A 22,813-nucleotide genomic window follows, 5' to 3' on the forward strand; every position below is an offset into this window, starting at 1 on the left:
CTCTTTGCTGGGTTGTATGTTAACTTCTAATTTTAGCATATTATGTTGTAAAGTAACCAAGACCTCTCTTTCTGCAGAGTCACTTCAAAATGTTTGTAATTAACAAAGGCACAGGGTAGCAAACACATACCAACCAACAACTCACACTCTGCCACCACCATGAAGGTCACACCACATCCACCAAGCACGTCATTATCCTCAGTCTAAAAATAGCCACCACCTTTCCAGAGAAGCCTTTCCTAACTCAAAATAGAATTCCTATTTCTTTATTTTCAATGGCAAGTTATATTTCTTCCTGTAACTGTTACATATTTATTTGCTCTTCCATGCTGTATGCTAGTTGAGAAAAAAAGGAAAAGCTCAACTCGAAGGCCTATTGCACAGTGGCCCTTGAGTAGTTTCTAAAGAATTTCACTTCTGATAAAAATGCAGCAATGTGAAGGCATCAAGATTACCAGTGCGGTGACTAATTGTCTACTGCTCTTGTACTTCATACCACACTCCAGCTACTACTCATTCTGACAAGTCAGTCTCACTCTTGTTCCTGACAGTTGCCTCCCAGCCTGTCTCCCAACTTTCCCTCTGTACTGTGCTACTGCCATCAACAAAACAAAAACTGTAACATTCCTCATTTTAAAGGACTAAAGACTCCCTGCCTCCTTCACTCCACACTAACCTCCAGTCATCAAGTTATTTTTTGCTCCTCCTTTGCAGGAAGACCCCTCAAAAGAGCTGTCTGCATCTGCCATCCCCACTTCTTCTTTCCATTTTTTCTTAAGCCATCTTCTGACCATCATACTTCCCTGGAAGTGTTCCTGGGAAGGTCCCTACTGAACTTCCCCACTGATCCAAGCAAACTCTGGGGCTCACTCCCTCATCAACACACAGAGGTGCTTGCTGAGATTGGCTGATCCCTCCTCACAGGTCTTCCTGCACTGGAACCCAGACGCTCCTAAGCCCTGTTCACTGGCCAGGCCTCCTAGCCTCCTCCGAGCCTTCTCATCCTTCCATTGAGGGAAGTGTGCCCTGGCACCTGATCTTTGGACACGTGTTGTTCTATCTAACTTACTTCCTAGCTGATCTCCTCAACTCCCAGGTTTCTTTTACCGGAGTCCTGAGTTTATCTCACCAGACTTTGCTTCCAAATTCTAGACTCATATCCAACTGCTTGCTTGGGACATCATCTGGATGTCTGATGTGTACCTCACACTCAATAGGAAATGGAATTTTTTTCTTCTTAGCCTGACTTTATGTACTATTGAAGATGAGAGTGATTGCTTACAAAGTAAGCCACACCATGGTATTTCCTTGATCAAAAAGCTTTTGATTTCACTTAGAGTAAAATCAAGCTCCTTACCACTTAAGCCTACAATGATCTGACCCCTTAGAATCCCTCTGACATCAGCAACTCCTTAACCCTCTGCATGGCTCACTACAGACACACTGGGGCTGGTGCTTGAACACACAAAGCAATCTCATATCTCAAGCTGTGTGGGGTCCCCACGAATGGCCCCAGTATGAGGCTGTGCAAGGACTCAAAGGCTCAGCATCAGTCAGAGGCTCCACCATGGTTTGTTAAGGGGAAAAAATACCAGTAAAAAAGTACACAGAGCAAGGTCCAGAGGAAACCAGGTACAACCTTTTAACAGTTCCAGGGTTTTAGTGGTGGCCAGTGATAGAAGTACCTTCTGCCCAAAACACACCAAAATTCTAGACTTGCTGAAGGAAAGGAGTTGTCCAGCACAAACAAAATTGTTGGTACAATTTAGGCACAGTAAGCCACTCTTATTGTGGTATGGTAGAAGCTTTCCCAAAATCCAAGTTCCCAGATGCCAGCCTAAGACCAACCTTGCAAGCAGGGCTTTCAAAGGACAGTAGTTTCTATTCATGTCTCTTGCCCATTGATATATGGGATTGTTGGCTTTTTTCACATGGATTAATTTGCGTTCTCTATAGATCCTAGTTACCAAGCTTTTGTCTGATTCAAAAATATGCAAATATCCTTTCCCATTGTGTAGGTTGTCTATTTGCTTTGGCTGTCGTCTCCTTAGCTGTACATAAGCTTTTCAGTTTAATTAAGCCCCATTTGTTTATTTTTGTTGTTGTTGCAATTGCCACTTGCGTATTTTAAACCTTGCATCCCCAGGACAAAACTTACTTGATCACGATGTATGACTTTTTTGATGATAAGCTGTAATCTATTAGCTAGGATTTTGTTGAGAATTTTTGCTTCTATATTCATTGGTAAAATTGGTCTGAAATTCTCCTTTTTAGTTGGGTCTTTTCCTAGTTTTGGTATCATGGTGTGCTTTGTACAATGTGTTGGGGAAGATTCCTTCCTCCTCAATTTTTTGGAATAATTTCTGCAGTATGGGAATAAGCTCTTCCTTGAAGGTTTGACAGAATTCTGGTGTTAAGCCATCTGGATCAGGGCATCTTTTTGTTGGAAGATTTTTTATTGTTTCTTTTATCTCAGTGCTTGAAATCTGTGTGTTCAGCAGCTCTATTCCTGGCTAAGTCTAGGGAGTGGGTCTAATTCCAAATATTGACCCAGTACCTTCATATTGTCAAATTTCTGGGTATAGAGTTTCTAGTAATATTCAGAGATGATCTCTCGTACCTCTGTGGCATCAGTTTTTATTCCCCCTTTATCATTTCTGATTGAAGTTACTAGAGATTTTATTTTTCTATTTCTAGTTAGTTTGGCCAAAAGTCTATGTATTTTATTTTTTTAAAAAATCAACTCTTTGTGTCATTAATTTCCTGAATGACTCTTTGTTTTCAATTTCATTGCTCTCTGATTTAATTTTGGCTATTTTTCTTTTCTTCTGCTGGGTTTAGGCTTAGGTTGTTCTTCTTTTTCTAATTCCATAAGATGGCTTGTGTGTTTGTTGATGCACTCTCTTTCTGTTTTTCGAATGCAGGCATCTAAAGCAATAAATTTTCCTCTCAGAACTGCTTTTGCAGTATCCCACAGGTTTTGGTAGCTTGTGTCTTCATTGTTGTTATGCTCAAGGAAGTTAATGATTTCCTCTTTTATTTCTTCCTGCACTCAACTGTCATTCAAAAGAAGGTTGTTTAGTTTCCATGCCTTTGTGGGGGGTTGAACATTTTTGTTGGAGTTGAGTTCCACCTCTAGTGCCTTGTGGTCTGAGAAAATACAAGGTAAAATTTTAATTCTTTTGATTCTGTTGAGGTTTGCTTTGTGTCCTAGGATATGACCAATTTTGGAGAATGTTCTATGGGGTGATGAGAAGAATGTGTATTCTTTACCTTTGGGATGGAATGTTCTATATGCATCTATCAAGCATAGTTGTTCTAGGGTCTCATTTAAGGCCTTTATATCTTTGTTTAATTTCTGTTTAGAAGATATGTCCAGATCTGTAAAAGGAGTGTTAAAGTCCCCTGTAATTATGGTATTATAGGATATCATATTGCTCAGATTGTAAGGTCTGTTTCAAGAATCTGGGAGCATTTAACTTGGGTGCATAAATATTTAGAATTGAAACATCTTCTTGTTGTATTTTTCCCTTGACCAATATAAAGTAACCGTCTTTGTCTTTCTTGACTTTAGTTGCTTTAAATCCACACGTATCTGAAAATAAGATTGCAACTCTTCTTTTCTTCTGAATTCCATTTGCCTGAAAAATTGTCTTCCAACCCTTAACTTGGAGTTTTGTCTTTTGAAACTAGGTGTGTTTCCTGCAGATAGCAAATGGATGGATTGTGTTTTTTAATCCAGCCAGCCAATCTATGCCTCTTCAGTGGGGAATCCAAGCCATTAACATTTACTGAGATAATTGATAAGTGTGGTAGTGTTCTATTCATCTCATTTTGTGAGAGTCCATTGCTTAGTTTTATCTTCTGCATCAGTGGGGAAGTTAGGTTTTGTCCTTTAATTTCTGAGTTCTTACTTTGCTGTTGATCCATTGTGATGGTCAGTGTGTAGAACAGGCTGAAGTTTTTCCTGTAGAGCTGGTCTTGTTGTGGCAAATTTCCTCAATGTTTGTAAATCAGTAAATGATTTGATTTCTCCGTCAACTTTAAAGTTTAGCTTAGCAGGATATAGAATTCTGGGCTGGAAATTGTTCTGTTTAAGTAGTTTAAAGGTAGATGACCATTGTCTTCTTGCTAGAAAAGTTTCATTAAAGAAGTCTGCAGTCACCCTGATGGATTTGCCCCTATAGGTCAACTGGCGCTTACTCCTGGCAGCTTTAATCTTTTCTTTTGTCTTGACTTTGGACAGGTTCATCACAATGTCTTGGAGAAGCCTGGTTAGAGTTGAGGTGACCTAGGGTCTGATATCCCTTTGAAAGGAGTGTGTCAGAATCTTTGGTGATATTTGGGAAATCTTCATTTATAATATTCTCTAGTATGGCTTCCATTCCCCCGGGGTGTTCTTCTTCCCCTTCAGGGATACCTATAACTCGTATGTTTGAACGCTTCAGAAAGTCTCATAATTCTGTCAGTGAATGATCTGCTTTCTCTCTCTTCTTTTCTGCCTCTAATTATCTGAGTTATCTCAAGAGCTTTGTCCTCTACCTCTGAGATTCTTTTTTCTGCATGGTCTAATCTGTTGTTGATACTTTATATTGCATCTTTAAGTTCCCTAATTGACTGCTTCAGTTCCTTCAGCTCTGCTATATCCTTTCTATATTCTTCATATCATTCATCTCTGATTGAATTCTGTTTTTGGATTTCCTTTTGGTTATTTTCCACTTTACCAGCAGTTTCATTCATTGTTTTCATCATTTCCATCATTTCCTTCATTGTTTTCATCATCTGTATTCTAAATTCCCTTCCGTCATTTCTAACATTTCTCTATGAAAATGTCTTTATGAAATGTTAGAAATGACAGAAGGGAATTTAGAATACAGATAATTGTTTCACTGTTTCATCATCTGTATTCTAACTTCCCTTCTGTCATTGTTTGTCGATTGTTTCATTGTTTTCATCATCTGTATTCTAAATTCCCTTCTGTCATTTCTAACATTTCTTTATAGGTAGAATTCTCTGCAGTAGCTACCTCTCGGTCCCTTGCAGATGTTGCTCTGAACTAGTTTTTCATGTTGCTAGGATTTTTCTGCTGATTCTTCCTCATGAGTGTTTTCTTTTATCTGTTTCCTTGCCCTAATTTTCCTTTTACTTCCTCTTACTCTTTAAGTTAGTGTGCCTCTGGACTAGGGTTTTGATGAGTCCTTTTGGTATAGGACCAGAAGGATGAGAAGACTGAAGAAAAAGAAGGGAAAAAAGGGAGAGGATAGAGTGTCAGTAAAAGGGAATACTGACAAAAAGAAGAGAGGCACAGAAAGAGGGAGACAAGAGCAATTTCCTGTCCAGGTACTTGGACCCCAAAACCCCCAACCTCTGGGGGTTACAGGTTGGGTAGTTCCCTTGAGGTCAGCAGCTCTTTGCTAGCCTGTTCAGACATGGTACCCCACCTCCACCGAGAAGAGAGGAAAGACAAAAATGCTATAAATCAAACCAAAACAAGCAAACAGAAAACTTTATGGGATAAAACTGGGAGAAAAACTGAATCACAGGGATAGAAACACTAGCCAAAATGAAGCTCTAATTGTTGAAGAAGGCAACAATGTAAAATTATATTTATACTAGAAAAATGAAGAAAAAACAACAACAAAAAAGAAAAATCTAGAGGAAAAATGTTGAAATTAAAAAAAAAAAAACCAAAACCAAAAACAAAGAGTATATATATCTTGCTGAATATTGTTTGGGCAACAGGTGATCTTCTGGGTGTGAGATGTTAATTACAATGCTGATAAAGCTATATGTGATGGAGACTAGAGGCCTCTGCTGATTTCTCAAACTCCGCAAGGTGGAGAGCCTAAATCTCTCCTCAGCCTGCTTAAAGGGCACTTTAAACTGCTAACCTTGGCTAAGCAGAAGCTTTCCAGGAAAGCACTTGTCACTGGAATCACTCCTGAAGTGGCTGTCCACTTACCCAGTGTGACAAAACTGGTCTCACTCTATGCCCCTATATATAAGGTATCTCAGTCTCAGTCTCAGTCTCTGCCTTTAGGCTGCTCAGTCACTAGATTACTTGCCCAAGGTCTCCTGCCTGATCCTTGCTCTGCGACTCTGAGGACAGAGATTGCCAGGGCAGTTCTCTCACAATGGCTCTGCATGGCCCACAGCCAAACACTATTAGCTCCATCAGGCTCAGCAGCTCAGTCTGGGGCTGTAGACAACTCTTAAAGCCCTCCACACTCTTGCCCAATTTCTCCCAAGGTAGCTCAACTGAAGTGCCAAGTCCAAAAAAACCAAAACAGCTCATAGGTAAGATCTGTCCAGTTTGCAATCTCACTGCTGCTGTACTTACAGCTACCGGTGGGATTAGACTGAACAAACACATGCAACCACTTGCCAGGTCTCCATTGCTTTTGTCCTCCTCATGGGATCCAGAATTCTCTCACTGACTCTCTGTGTCCCCAAAGGGATGTTTCTGGGCAGATTCCACCAGCCAGAGATGCCTGGAGTCTTCTCTCTCCAGTCTCACTGTGCCCAGTTGCAAGTAAGCTGTTACTCAGCCTCCATCTTGCTCCTCCCCCTAAGCCTATGTAGCAACTTTAATCAAGTCATTCCTCTGTTCAAGAGTCTTCTAAAGCTTTCACTGCTTACAGGAGAAAACAGACTCCATATGGCACGCAGGGCCTTCTGTGCCCGGGCCACACATGTGAGGCTTCACTCAGTCAAATTTGTACTTTCCACACAAACACTCCTTATTCTTTAGTGTGCCTAACTTGTTCTTTGCAGACCTCATTGTTCTGTTCCTGCCTACCCTCCTTTTCCCATTCTTCTTCATCTATATTTTTATTACATAATTCACTTCTATTCCCTTTTTTCTCCAAAACATTTCTCTTCAACACCCCAGGCAAAAATTCTCTGTAGCACTTACTCAGCATGTTTGTGTATTGATTGCTTCTTAAGTACCTGTCACTTACACTTTGAGCTTCCTGATAACACAGATTGTATCTCATACATTTTATATATTTTCTTCTTTCTATAGGTCAGGAATCCAATTTATTGATTTATAAATCTGATAACCAGAAGACGGAGGCAAGGGATATATTCACCCCTCCTAGTTTTCTGTTCTCTGACCCATGGTGACCCCACCAGGGTTTCTAATTTTCTGCTTATTCTTCATCCCCAAAGCCAGAGTCTATGTTATGATTCTGGAATTAAGTTTGCAATTCTTACAATCTTTCTGCTTACTTGTTTTGGCCACTTACAGGTTTTGGCAACCCTGACTTTAGAACTCATCTCTCCTCCGAGCCACACAGCTCAGGCTTCCTGGGGCCTTCCCTGAACCTGTCCTCTCTGCAGATCTGGAGAGTAAACAACTCTAACAGATGTGCTGCTATAAGATCTGGTTAACTGCCTGGAACACTGATCATAACATTTAAAAGGACAGAAAGAGAAAGGAAAAAAAACCTCACCACAAAAGCTAAGACCAAGATTTAAATAGAAAATAAATATTTAAAGTTTAACATGATACCTGAAACTAATATTTATCTAAATCATGCAGCTCACTCACACAAAAGAGATTCTTCTGTGTGTAGTAATACCTTAAAATAGGAAAGAGAATCAAACATTTCTTCAATTTGTTCTGAAGATTGAACAGATGATGATATTGGATGAGAAGAATTCAAGGAATCTTTCTTCATGGTTTTAAATCGAGCATCTAAGAAATCTTCATACTAGTAAAAAATAGCAACAATTAGAGTATCACTAAGAGCATCAGAGGCAAAGGTAAGTGCAGCAATTATTTACATGAATTAGACTAATTACCATGTAAGGTCATTATTAAAAACAAACAGCTTCACTAAACTTCAGAATATAAGCTTTTGAAAATGTAGGAACACTGTGACTTTCACATATATTCCTTGAGTTTAAAAACAGTTATAAACTGGCCAAATGAAAACCAGCCTTTCCTAAAGAACAACAAAAGGGTGAATTAGAGTCTCTTGCTAAAGTAAACAAATACCAACTCTGCATATTCAAGATGAATATTCTAAAAAGATTAACATATATTTTTAAAACATGAATTTTTTTTAAAAAAGAACAAAACCTGGTCCTTATGCTGATTTCTCAGAGATAGTCCAATGTTCTCTAATAAAATAGCACACATTTCCCTTAACTGAGCTTCACTTTAAGTAAAATATAACTCTTAAACAGAAAGAATTCTTTGAGAGCTCAGTGATGAGATTCCCTGAAGTATAGAAGTTTTTAAACACTCTGGGCACCACCAAGTGGTGAAACTGTGTATCTCATCACTTAACTAAGCAGCATACACAGATTTAAAGTAACTTGCTTCGTATTCTAGCTAAAAATTAATTCCTCCTACTTCTTGAAAGTTCTGAAAAGCCCTATACAGAAATTTCAAATGGAAAGTTCTAAGAATATTTATGTTTTAAACTAGTCTTGGATCAGACAGGAAGTTTCATGGAAAATCACAGAATTTCAGGATTGAAAGGGATCTTTATACTTTCCCAACTGTTATTTGAATTATTTGTCAGTACCTGCCATATCATGGCCTGGTGTGCCCAAATATCCTTAAGTATAGGAAATACCTCCAGAGAGTCTAATAACATAGTGACAACACTATGGTGCCTCTCTGTAATGAAACATAATTTCAAGTCTTTGGAAAAGGGCACAAAATACGGTTTGTACCTAAAAAGGGCAAATTATCCCTATTATAGAATGCAGACAGTGGCACATGTAATAAATAGCACTGCTATGAAATGTCTTCAGTTTTTTTTCTTTATATACATGATAAAAATATTTTGTCTTTTCCACTTCATCTAAATGTCTTCAAGCAGAAGGGCCATATCTGTTAAAAAATAAAATATAGCAAAGCAGTATAAAATGTTCATCATAATCACAAAAGTATAAAATAAACTTCTATAATTTCATCTTTCAACAAAATACATCAATAAATAAAAGTATCATTTTCATTGTCTAATCTCAAAAGGTATTGGTAACAGCAATAAAGGTCAATTTTATCACACCTTCTTAGAAACATTTTCATTACTTAAAGTCAAAAAAAATACATGACAAACGTGAGTTGACAATTTGCAACATACTTACACTGGAGAGCTCTTTGAACATCTTTTCCAATGAAAAATACTCCATAAAGGTAGCAAAACCTTCATTTAGCCACAAGTCATTCCACCAACGCATTGTTACCAGGTTACCAAACCACTGTGATGGAATATAAACTATTAACCAACATAATATTTATATCCTCAGGAATTTTCTACTAATTGGCTAAATTGTCAGATTAACTGTTCATAGCTAGAGTCTATAGCTAGATGGGATCTTAAAAATACATTGGAATTATAGTTAAACTAAATTCAAATTAATTTAAAACTTAATACAAGTTATATAAATTTACTTTAAAAGTAAAAATAGAAATTTAACATTTTACCTTAATTACATGGGAAAGCAAGCATGAAAGACTACTGAAATTTATTAGCATATTTGTCAATTTAATAAACATTCTATCTAGCCCACATAGGGAAATAAAAACATTTTTTAGTCAATGCATAAAAGTGAGATTTTCCAGATAGTGAAATTCTTCTACCTTCTATTTAATAAGGTTATTTTCTATTGTCTCCACAACTATCCATGACAACTAGAAATTAAGTGTGGATGTGAGAGGCCTCCTACCAGGATAGACCATGCTTCATGCTCCCCAGCAGGTGCCCAAGATGAAGATGATATTTTTGTAAATCAAACTGGAATCCAAGTAACATTTCTTATGAAAGTTGGTGTATATAGGCTCAGCATCTGCAGCTCAGTGGTTAGGGTGCCGACCACCTACACCAAACTTGGTGGGTTCAAAACCAGCCCAGGCCAGCTAAAACAACAATGACAACTATAACAAAAAATAGCAGGGTGCTGTGGCAGGTGCCTGTAGTCCCAGCCACTTGGGAGGCTGAGGCAAGAGAATTGCTTAAGCCTAAGTGTTTGAGGTTGCTGTAAGCTGTGACACCACAGCACTCTACTGAGGGTAATATAGTGAGACTGTGTCTCCAAAAAAAAAAGAAAAGAAAGTTGGTGTATATAGAAACAGACAAAATCAGAAAGACCTTTAAATGTTTTCTTCAAAATAGATGGAAAAAATAATCAGAGAGTGTCCTAAAAACTGCATCTCAAAAATTCTGGAAATAAAAAGTGGTCATAGAGTATGCACTTCAGTTAATGCAGCTTAAAGCTTATCTCAAATCAGCTTCAAAAGGATGGAGTTACTAGATGTTAAAATGAAATACTTTTGAGAATTATAATAGCATATTTTTCTAAAATATTACCTCAAAATCTGTTTCAGAGGAAGGTGAGTTGTAAGTCCTAAAGCAATAAAGAATAATATTCCCCTAGTGGTGATGGTTGGTTCCAGAACTAACATACATAGAGATCTCCCAAAAGACAACTTATCCATATGACCCACTCATAAAAGTAAATAAGCACGTGTTTCATGTGTCAGCTTGTTGGGAAGCCTCACAAGGGCTCTGGTCAGATCACCTATGTCTGAGGTCGAGGGCTGGCCAGAGTCCGCTCAAGTCGTCCTTCACATGCATCAGAGACAAGGTGCTGAGAAGAAATGGGGTGTTATGTGCCATGATTTATTTTCTTTTCCCTTTCCTTTCCCTTTTTTCTTTTCTAAGACGGGGTCTTGCTGTGTCGCCCAGGCTAAAGTGCTATGGCATCATCGTAGTTCAAAGCAAATTCAAACTCCTGGGCTCAAGTGATCCTCCTGCCTCAGCCTCCCAAGTAGCTGACACTTCAGCTGCCTGCCACAAGGCCTGGCTAAGATTTTCTTTCTGTCCATGTCATATAAAAAGTACTGTTGCCCTTTTCTGAAAACCACTCTCTCAAATTAATAGAGCACCTAGGTCCTAAAGGAGATGGAAAAGTAAACCCTGTCCTGACAACTGCAGCTCAAGAGCTCAGGCTGGAGCGCAGCTTAGGGATGGGAAGGTTCCTCGCCACAGAGGTACATGGAGCAGCTGTGTGTGATGGAGGGACAAGGATATCCAGAGAAGACAGCAGCTCTTCAAGGGCCTATGCTGACACCTACTAGCTGTGTGACCTCTGGGAAAATCACTTATTTAAGTTGAGTCTGTTTTCACAACTGTAAAATGGGATTATCAGCCACCTGGAGCACTTGTGAATTGAAATAAAGATGTGAAAATACCTTAAACTATAAAGTCTATATAAACAATTTTAAAACATCTTCATCTGAAAATTAAGTTTGTATTAAAAATCTATTGCTTTACTATTAAAGAATGTAATGCGAAATAAAAAAACTGAATAATTATCATCATCTAAATCCATCCTAGAACCCCACCACTTCATGTACAAGACATAAGACCCTTGGCTGCTAATACCTGATGGGCCAGCTCATGAGCGATGATTTTAGTAACCAGTTTTCTATCCGCCACTGAAGAAGTGTTGTTGTCATACAGAAGTGTCTCTTCTCGGAAGGTGAGCAAACCCCAATTCTCCATTGCACCTGCTTCAAAGTCGGGAATAGCCACCAGATCTAGATACAACAGGAAAGAGCAATCAGCTTCCCCTTCAGCTCCAGGTACTCCTTAGCACTGAACTGAAATATTTTACACAGTGCTTTGTCACTATGAAGGCAGTAAATTCTTTTCATACTGCTAACAAATAGAATCTTCCTTATTCCAGTTCAGTGAGCTCCTCATAGGAAAACCCCCATCAAACTGTCACTGTTCCACTGTCCCCTAGTGAAGAAAAAGGGACCTTACTCCTTTATGAAGAATCAACTTCCTAGAGCAAGGAGGACAGAGTGCCTCGGCAGTCCTCCCCATCTGGGACCAGGTCCTTGGTGAACAGTAGTGAGATCCCCCTGCCTTACTCAGCCCCCTTTCTCAGTTTTCCTTATTTGAATCAGGAATTTTTTGAAAGTTAGAATTAGTTAAACTCCAGACTAAGTCCTAAGCAAGTTTGCACTTACACAGCACCTCTGTAACCATTCTACAAACTCTTCAGATACATTCACGAAATCAAAATCATCTTAACAATTACAATTTTTAAAGCATTAATGATGTTTATTGGTTTTCTTTTAAAGAAACTTGGATAAAATTTCTTTCAAAAAACATTTATAAAATAAATGTAGACTGTAATTGTAACAAAAATCAGAGGGACTGTTTGATTCTTACCTAATTTCTTCAGTGGATACTGAATTTCAAAGTAGTTTTGATAAAACTCAAGAAGCTTCACAGCTGTTTCCAAGGCATGGTGAACTTGACCAATCTTCTCTGGTACAGCATAAATGGAAACCTAAAGGGCAACATCACGTATGAGGTAAGGACAGGGGCAAACAGAACGCCATGATGTGGTGAGCGCTGTCCAGAGAAGCATCAGCTGAGAGCTGCATGCACCTGTATGAACTGTCAGGGGGACGCTCTTGTGCACTGTCCTGTCAGGGTCATCCTACGGCAATTTATAAGCATTTACTCTTTCAACTTCATGATATTCTTCTCTTTCTGTCCCATTAACCTTCAGTTACTCTCCCTCACTAACAAACTGTGAATATTGAGTTATCTAAGGGTCAGAATTAAATTCAGTGTCCTTAGCACCTATCGCAGTGTGGCCTCCAGCAGACGCTCACTGCAGGAGGCACAGCTAGGATGGAGTTAGTTCTCAAGTTAGCAGAGATGGCACAAAGTGCATTTTTGTTGAAATTTCCCTGATAAAACTGACTAGAGATCACCATGTCCTCTTTCAGCAAGAGTGACATGGCCAATTTTCTTATACAGCTTACTTTTTTTTCTTAGTTGTTAGCTTATTTTATGGACCATGTTGTATACAAAATTATCATACAGGGAAATGCTCCACACTCAGTAGGGAATACAATAACTAAAACCAACTAAGAAAAAACAGACTGTCTTCCACTGCCTACTCACTCAAGGGCATGTGCTAAAAGGAAAAGCAAATGAATCCACCCCCATTACTTAAACTGCTATTTTTTCCTTCTCCATTTTTCCCTAAGTGCATAAGTTAAACACATATGGTATGACTAACAGTAAACATCTTATTCAGTAAGTACCAAAAGGCAAAATTTAAACAACTGTATTAGAAGCAATGGGTTTTAAAAAGCAGTATCTATTGTTTTTCAATTGATTGAAAAAAGCCCTCTATACTCAGCTGGGAAAGTGGGATGTGGACACAGAAGAAAATGAAATCCTTAAAATGAAGATCACTTAAATGATCACTTTAAATCCTTAAAATGAAGATGGGTAGGAAATGGAAACTTGTGGAGCAGCTCATCACTTGGGAAAAGTACACTGGTGAGCTCTGACTCCACATCAATTTCACTTTCTCATTCAAGAATAAAAAAATTGTCAATGATTTCTAAGAGGTCACACAGATTTCAAATACAATTGACTTTATGTGAGGCTGCAGTCTACAGAACATACACATTAATCAAAGAAAAATGGAGGTAACATGGCATAAAAGCTAAACATGTATAAAGAAACAAAATTTAAATAATGAACAAAAAGTTAATTTAGTTAAAGTGCTATAGTTCCAATCTCTGCTACCTGTATGACTTTGAGGAGGTTACTTAACTTCAGTTTCCTTATCTATAAAACAGTGATAAAAGCAGATTCTACCCTCATAGGGTTGCCATAAGGATTAAATGAGCTAATCTATGTATAGGACTTAGATTAGTACATGTCATAATGTAAGTGTTCAAGAAATACTAGTTATTAATTACCATTATTACAAGTAGACTCTATTCATATATAGAATAAATACATAGGATAAAAACATATGTGGCAACAGTTACTGTGAGAACTAAGTATCTAGAATGTAGTTAACCAGTTAAGTTACTTTAGTTGCTTTCTAAAGTAACAGCAGAAATCTGCTCTCCAGACTATGTGGTGAAGTGTACTTTAGCAGTCCAATTTGCTACTATCTGCAGCCCTTGGTCCAGGGCTGTGGCCACAGCTCCCTAAATTTGGTCAGCACCTGCGAAGGACACAACACATTGATCCTGCTGACGAGAGCATTCTCTGCATCCTTCCCCTTCTACTGACATCAGTTTTAGCCTTAAATTAAAAAGCCTGACTGACAATCTTTTCAAAATCCTTATCACTGTAAATGATAGTACCAAGTTCACTTGGAATTTAAGGCAAGTCCTTATCATCTTCACCTATTCTTTCCAGGCACACTATTTTATGGTACATTCAACCCAGTCGTCCAGAAGCTGCTATCCCAATAGACACACCTCCTACACCCTGATTCCTCCTCACTCCTCTGCTGCACACACCATCTGGCCACTCCTGTCACTGTATGTGCAAGCACCTTCAATAGAGAACAAGTCGCAGAGATAAAAAGACCACGAAAACTAAAATCTGACCAAAACATCCACTCATTCCCATCTTTGGAATCCAATGATTAGGAATAAAGGTAGTTTGATATTTTCTCTTTCTTTCTGCTTCTTTATTTTTTTCTTAATAAAAATGTGTTATGAGTTCTTTCTAAGGATAAATCATTATAATTATCTTGTAGCTTGTTCTAAGAGCAACAAAACCATTAAGAAATAAAGAGAAAAATCTAGCTCAGCAAAGAAAGTCATAAACAGAATTCTGGGGTTGATAAAAGTGCTCAAAACAGTGTTAAATAAAAAATCAATTGGCACTTTCGGCTTAAGATTTACAATTTGAAACTTTTCTTACCACCATCTCTTGTAAAGACTATATAGAAGATTTCTAAAAACACAGCTACAAAGATCCCTGGTCAGCCCTTGCAGAAAAGAATCCTTTAAGACTGAGGAATAAAAGATTTGTTAATTTAATACATACCAAACTAGTTAAGAAAAGAAAAAAAAAAATCAGAACCAAACCTAAATCCTCTAAAAAGGACAATAATATAGTCTATAAGATTTACAAAGGTAGAAAATACTGGAAGCTTCAAAACTAAATTCCCTGAAAAACACCAGCCTTCCTAAATAGATAACAGGCCACACAAAACAATTTTAAGTTAAAAAAAAAATTAAATAAAAAAATAGAAAAAAACCCACAAAGATACAAAGAAACAGTATCAAATACAGTACCAAAATACTGTTTCTTTCCCAATAACCGATTATATAAGAGTTTGGAAGAAGGATACAAATTGTGCACAAAGTCCCTAGCTGGTGGAAAGGTACTTGAGATAGAAATATTTTTAGGGAAAATTTGAAACAAAATCATATTTCTGATTAAAATAAAATCATAATTCCACACAGATAATACTGTTGGAGGTTCTGAAGGTCAGATGTGGAACGGGTCAGTTGTAGATCCTGTCTCTACAAGTGACACTTGACTACAGTAAAAACAAAAGCAGCAGTGGCAAAAAACCCACAACAAAACAAAAACATCAAGACAAACAGATAAAGCAGTGTATTTCACAACTGGCCTGGACTTTTCTAGGTAATTCTGGCATTCCTGAAGGCGGGGAAAGGACTAAAGAATGAGGAAGGATCAGAAATGATGCAGTAAGTGTCCCCTGTTTAGGTCTGTGACAGCACAGCAGTCTGCATCACTGAACAGGATACATGTAGGAACCTACAGTCAGCATTGACATTTTTAGTTGTTCAGTAAGATTGACTTTATAAGTAGGGCCTTACTGCCTTATTTCTGAAGTTGTTAAATCAACCTGCAGTCAAATACTGCAAAACAGACGCCATCCTAGAGGTCACAAGGTTTAAGCACAACAAAAATCTTTTGTTGGACTCCAAGATTTGAAATTCTTGTCACCATACCTCTAGAAATTATTTGTTACCAAATTATTGCTTGAAGCAATATATTATGATGGACAAAACAATTTTGACTATCACTTACTGGGTATGTAATCTTAGGTCAATTACTTAACCTCTTTCTCCTAATCACCAACATGCATGCCTCCTCCTCATTAGGTTTTTGTATTTTTTTTTTTTTTTCTGAGACAGAGTCTTACTATGTGGCTCTTGGTAGAGTACCGTGGCATCACAGCTCATAGCAACCTCCAACTCTTGGGCTTAAGGGAGTTTCTTGACAGCCTTCCAAGTAGCTGGGACTATAGACACTTGCCACAACACCCAGCTATTTTTTGTTGCAGTTGTCATTGTTACTTAGCTGGCCCAGGCTGGGTTCGAACCCACCACCCTCGATATATGTGGCTGGCACTGTAACCACTGTGCTACGTGCGCTGAACCCTCCTTAGGTTTTAAAATTAAAAAGTGCCTATAAATGAGTGCCTTGGACCACTGCCAGCATGGAGTGTAACTCCATGCATGTTATATCCTTCCCTATTTCCTAAGGGGAGGAAATTAATAGAAATACTGATTTATATAATGCTAATTTTTTCAAAACTTTTAAAAATCAGGTAACATTAAAAATAATAAATATTTATCTTTATTGATATGCAAAAGCTTTCAGAATAGACTTTTCATATGGAAATATGGAAGACAGGAAGTGTGCACTCTAAGAATAAGTGCACACACACATATGTACGTGTATATACACACAGACACACATATCAGACACTCACTATTTCATAAGAATTTTAAACATTTAATCCTCAACTAATGTAGAGCTAATGTAGGCAATATATTATTGGAGTTGTAGAAAGCAAGGTTTAGAGAAAATCAGCAGTTTCTCTAAGCAGGCAGAGCTGGGAGATGTGTAGGAGGGATCTGAACATAGATTCTAGAACCCACACTTAACCATGTTGCTTCTTAATGCAGGTAAGAAGCCGAAAAAAAAAAAATTAGGTGAAACTCTTGTCTATGAATGTCTTTCTATATATGTATGTGTAGATGCACATGCACACAAGAATGAAGTGTACATGTGAGCAACAGACAGCCCAGCTTGGCCAGACGAAAGGACACATGGAAGCAGAAATACCACATGTAGATGAGTTGACAGGCCAAGTCTGAGCACCAGAATGATGAGTTGAGTGTTTGCCTACAGGCAAACAGAAGCCAACACAGCAGATGAAAGACAGAGAGAGGGAGAAAGAAAGAGAGAAGGAGAAGAGGGGAGGCAAGAGGAAAAAAAGAAAGACACAAGACTCAGACATTCTGGGATACAATAAAAAGTGCTGAGGTTTTATACCAATGAGGGTTATAAGAACCACAACAAAGATGTAAACGCCATGAAAAATCAGAGAGGGAATGATTAATTCTAGCTGGGGAAAAGCTTCAGGGAGAGTGTGGTATCCAGCTGCATCTTGAATAAGAGGTAGAACTGAATCTTCTGCATTGGGCTTGAGGCTTTATCAAGGCTGTAGACTCAGAATCAAGGGCTACTTTTGTGGTGCAACAATTGAAGTGGAATTAATTGAATTATTTCAGGTTTAAAACAGGCTTAATATCCTTTTGAAAAAATTAAAAAAAAATTTTTTTTGGTATAAACTTGAAATGAAATCTTCCAGTCCAAAGGTGAGTAAACTCCACCAAGCATCCACTGAACATGGCATTCACACTCCCCCATGAGCACTTAGTGAACACGGCCTCCACACTCCCCACCGAACCCTCAATTACTTCCTGTGCTGTCCCTAAGTGCAGAGGGGTAAAGGCCCAGAGTATTATTGCTGATAAATAGCCAGAGTAACCCAATCTCTGTCCTTGTTTCCAAGAGGTAGGGGTAGAGGTCTGACTTTGCTTGTTTGGTTTCTTCCTCTAGTTTTTACATTTTCTTCTAGTCTCTAGTCAAGGTCTGACTTACCTCCTTCCTTCTCTCTTCTAATCTTTTCGTACCAGGCAAATTTGATCCCCAGGACTCCCCACTGAGCACTCACTGATTACAGCATCCAAACTCCCCCACCAAGCACTCACTGGACAAATCATCTACACTCTCCCATGAGCACTTACTGAACACGGCCTCCACACTCCCCACCGAACCCTCAATTACTTCCTGTGCTGTCCGTAAGTGCAGAGGGTAAAGGTCCAGAATATTATTGCTGATAAACAGCCAGAGAAACCCAATCTCTGTCTCTGTTTCCAAGAGGTAGGGGTAGATTGTGTAATCTATGCTAATGTGAGAAATATCACCTTCTGAAGTATGAGAATGATAAGACTCAAGTATGTTGTGGTCACCACAGCTCTCCCAACTAGAAAAGGGGCATACCCTGAACCAGCAGTGTGCAAAGGTAGACAATTTCTCCTGGTGGGGATCAAAATAATGGAACAAAACTCTCAAATTTACTATTTCCATTGTGAATAATCATATTTCGATTAGAGAGAGTCTTTTCTCCTTCTATAATGTCAGTACATGAAAATATTAGTTTTATTAGGGATTTATGATGAAATTTATGGATAAAATTCTATCAAATAATCAGTTACAGACAGGTTCTAACCAGAGCAAGCCTAATAAGAACAAGTGATCAATTTTGGCAAAACATAAGGTAAACTGAAAAAATAAGTTTTTATTTACTTTAAAATAAGGAAACTCAGTCAGGACTTGATTTTCTTTTAAAAAGAAGAAAAGGTTCCTCCAACTTTTACAACCAGACCTGCCTCACGTGGTGACTGTAGCCACATGAGCCCTGCCCAACACTTGAGAGGAAGCTGGGGAGACTACAGAAGTGAATTCACATCATCTTTAATTTTAATTTAAATCCAAATAGTCACAGAAAGTGAACAGCCATCACATTGTATAGCATCACTCTGTAAAGCAGCTCTGCCTGCTTTATTATCTTACTAGAATTCTCTTATAATTTATAAGTAAAATGAAAAGAAACTTAAAAATTGACTTTCAGGCATTACATTAATAATAGTAAGTATAAGGGGAAAAAGTAGCATTTCTGATATAAAGTCAGAGAATTTTCTCAAAGTTTGTTTTCTTCCTACAGCAACTACCAGGAACCTGTTGGCAAGGGCTCCTCATAAGCCTTGCAACCATCAGCAGAGCACCTACCAGGGTCCCGTTCACATCCTGGCTCAGGCTCTTTATCTCCCCAATGATGAAGGCCACCAGGTAAGTGCTCATCTTCACGCTCTCAGAAAACTCATCCAGAATGAGTCCATCTTCCATCAGGACTGAAGATTTCTACAAGCAAAGGGCAAAGATGACAGTTCTGGGACTCAGTTATGATGACAGATAAACCGAGAATTCAGATGGAACTTAAGTGGGGATGGGCCTGGCTTGTTGTAACCCTCCACATAGGTTTCTGGAGCCAGACTGGCCCCTTCTCAGCCTGTCCTTCCACCCTTCCTCACAGGGATACACTGAGTATGCTGAAGATCCTTAGGGAGTTTTTAGACTCAAAGATGACTTTAAATAAATGTAAATTAGCTGCAATAATAGAGGCCCTGCTTCTCCCCTCTATGACACCCTGAAACCAAAACCTTCCTATGACAAGGGAGTGATCTGCTTTGCTGCTACAAGTACATCCAAGGGGCTCGGCGCCTCTAGCTCAACCGGCTAAGGTGCCAGCCACGTACACCTAAGGTGGCGGGTTCGAATCCCCAGCCCGGACCTGCCAAACAACAATGACAGCTGCAACCAAAAAATAGCCGGGCGTTGTGGCGGGCGCCTGTGGTCCTAGCTACTTGGGAGGCTGAGGCAGGAGACAGGAAACTCGCTTGAGCCCAGGAGTTGGAGGTTGCTGTGAGCTGTAATGCCACGGCACTCTACCCAGGGGGACAGCTTGAGGCTCTGTCTAAAAAAAAAAAAAAAAAGCAAGTACATCCAAGGAAGAAGGAACTGCAGCTGCCCCCCTCCCCCACATGCACTATAGGACACCCCACAGGTCTATGCTGAGGGGACGAGGAAGAAGGTGGGAAGTATGCAGCGGACAGAGACAGGGTTTCCCCACCACCAGTTAGAATAAGTTTTGGTATTCTAGGTAACTAGGCACCCGACTCTCTTAGGAGGAGGTGAAGAACAGGGCTGGAGTACAACTTGGAGCCGCCTGAGTAGGGAGCAGACATCCTCTGCTGCCCACAGGGCTGGTTCCACAGCCTGTTGTGTATGGCTGTCCTGTCCCTCCCACGGGGCTCCACGAGGCTCAGTCAGGCTGCACATACCCCCGCAGTGTCTGAGACAAAAGGAGGACCCCTTGCTCTGCTTAGCTTGAAAACAATTCTACTTGGCTTCAAGGAGGCTGCTGTTCTAGTTGTCAATCACAAAAACAGTGAGTGCTCATTTACCAACAGAACACCCAAAACAATCAAAATTCAACACCATTAAACAGCCCTGTTTATAAAAGCAAATTCACCCTGCCTGAGGAAGATGACTCTTATCTGGTGCCAGGTCAGGGCACTGACATCTGCATGACCTTAGTTCCCATCACACAGCACACACTGCTGTCACATTCCACTTATGGCAGGTTCTCTTCCTCATGTACTTCTCAGTTGACTTTTTACTTATTCCCAACATATACCTTAATTTTTATTTAAGTATTTTAAGGAAGAATATTAATATATATGATTTTAAACATTTTTAACAGCAGGTTAGCAAAGAGCAGATCAAGTGTTTTTAAAGAAAAAGACTCACTCAAAGGCTTTACACTAGAGGAGAACAGTACCTTGGGCATGTTTGATAAAGCAGTATACTGCTCATCTCTTATGATCCTGATGATAAAGGTGGCTTTAAATGCTGGTTCATCAAAACAAGGAAAAGCAGATCTTGCTGCCAGAGGTTCAAACTGAGTTGCTGCGAAGTACCTAAAAGAGATGCAAATTCAATTCACAAGTTACTGAGTACCTACCTACAAGGCACCCTGCAAGGTTCTGGGCATACTAAGATAAACATGGTACAGTCCCAGTCCTCAAGGATCTTCAATCAAGGGGGAAAAGCAGAGTTTTATACAAGGGACAGGCTGTAAATCATGTCCTAACAATGGAAACAACACCCTGGTAACAAGGGATAGGAAACAAATTCTAACTACAGGCTGAAGACACTGTAAGGAAATTGGTGCAAAATCTAAAGAGAGCCTTAAAAGATGAATATTTGGAAAAGCAGAGAAGAGCAGAGTACGGGCACCTCACAGAGGGCAGCCGGTGGTGTGCAGGGCTGTGCTGTCATCCAGTGTGGCTTGAGATCACCAGAACACAGGTGCAGCTGGCTACTCAAGTCTTGAAAGGTTTCTGATGGCAGATCAGTAAAAGGAGTGGTCCTACCTCACCACTTATCACCTGTACAAACTCTGTCTCAAAACAGTAAACCTCAAATTTCCAACTTGCACTTTTATGAAGATGGAAATAACTAGGTATCCTGTAGTATTCCTGTTTCTTTTACTCTCTTAGGAGATGAATTGAAAGTTTTACCCCCCTTCCTGAACAGCAGAGACAGTTGAGAAGCACAAAGAAAGGTCCTCCATCACAGGCTGAGGGAGAAAGCATGAAAAGAAATGGAGGAAATGCTGACTTTCAATTAAGTAGAGAAATAAAGCACGTCTGCATTTCGGAGGCAACATAAATACGGTTAGTCGCAGAGCAACCATCATGGTGGGGGGCCTACCGGGCCTGCCAGGTGCTAGCCCAGGTGGCACATACTATGTATGCAGCTGCCACTATGGAGACAGTAGCTTTTCTTGCTCAGGGCTTAGTTTCCACTGTTAGAAGTGGAAAAGAAAGTAAGAGATTTGAAGTAATAACAGATCAATTATATTCATGAACTCCTCCTAGAAAAAGTGCTATATTTTGTTCCTCCTTGGTGAAAGTCACCTATGGTCACCTGCACAGACCTCCCCTTGGAAAGCTATGCACCAATACTAGCCTAGTCCACCCTGCAAAGCACTTTTTCTAAGATGAGTTCATGAACTTAATTGTCATGCCTTGTACAATGACAACTTTGATGGCCACTCCAGAACAGAAGTTCCAAAATTGCTTTTAAGAGTGGACGAAGTGCTCGCATCAGCGTATAGCTTCCCACAGGTAGTACTTCAAGGTGACCACGGTGACATTCAGCAGTGAGCTGTGCAGTAACTTTTCTAGGGTGAGTTCATGAACTTAACTGTCTAACTGCACAACTCTACAATTTACCAGCCATAGACTTTGGACAGATCAGTGACCTATATCTTAATTTTCTCATTTGTTAAGTTAGGGTTGACAGAGGATCCCCTGACCAATACTCGGAATGTTTGTTAGAATCAAGGTAACAAAAACTACCTGTCCCATGAAGTTCTTCACAGAGCCTCACTGCAAGTGCCAGATCGCTGGGACTCTTCTTCCACACTTAAAATTATTGTGCTTTAGAAAAAGGTAAGGATGTGTACAATAACTATTTCTTCTGGGTAAACTGCAAGAAAGGCAGCAACTAACATGTGAAAGAAGTTAAACACACACGTGTTGTTTCTGGCACTCCATTTCTTTACCCTACCCTGAAATTCTTAGGCTCTTAGATCATCACTTTTGAATAAAAATTCTATCATAACATTCTAAGATAAATGAAATATTGGTGGTCCTTGCAGTTTCCCATCTGTGCCAAGTAACTTGAAGCTTATTCTTTCTTTGGTGAGTATTGGCATGGCATGTCCTCAAGCAGTGCTCAGAACAACCACAAACCAGCTAGGGGGTCAGGATGGAGGACTGAGCACTTGGGATGACAGTGCAAGGGAAAAAGCTGTGCCCTGGGGATGCAGCACATGGACTGGCTAAGAATGCAGTCACTGCCGTCAAAAGGACCTTGAATCTGAGTCCTCTGCTACTTGCCAGCCGCAAAGTTCACCATGAGCCCATTTACCTGCCTCTTCTTCCTCACTTGTGAAATATATTAATATCTACCTCAGTGAGTTAACAGGATGAGACTACACACAAGTTTGGAACAGTGACTAGCACTTTAGTTTCCAGTGTACT

At 39.4% G+C, this 22,813-nt stretch overlaps 1 protein-coding gene across 2 annotated transcripts in view; it reads right to left on the reverse strand.

Moving 5' to 3' along the window:
• Window positions 1–22,813, reverse strand: part of LNPEP (leucyl and cystinyl aminopeptidase) — an 86,579-nt gene that overhangs the window by 21,619 nt on the left and 42,147 nt on the right. For both annotated transcript variants that reach the window (XR_002773196.1, XM_003788938.3), the window contains exons 3-8: window positions 20,542–20,680; window positions 18,930–19,061; window positions 12,207–12,327; window positions 11,409–11,563; window positions 9,109–9,222; window positions 7,587–7,718 (exon numbers count right to left, since the gene is read on the reverse strand). Coding sequence is in view for 1 of the 2 variants with exons in the window: in XM_003788938.3 (XP_003788986.2) it covers window positions 7,587–7,718; window positions 9,109–9,222; window positions 11,409–11,563; window positions 12,207–12,327; window positions 18,930–19,061; window positions 20,542–20,680 (793 nt within the window). In the remaining variant the exon portion in view is untranslated. The remainder of the gene's footprint in view (window positions 1–7,586; window positions 7,719–9,108; window positions 9,223–11,408; window positions 11,564–12,206; window positions 12,328–18,929; window positions 19,062–20,541; window positions 20,681–22,813) is intronic.

Source organism: Otolemur garnettii, unplaced genomic scaffold, assembly GCF_000181295.1.
Source record: "Otolemur garnettii isolate 467f Iridium unplaced genomic scaffold, OtoGar3 scaffold00030, whole genome shotgun sequence".
Lineage (NCBI taxonomy): Eukaryota > Metazoa > Chordata > Mammalia > Primates > Galagidae > Otolemur > Otolemur garnettii.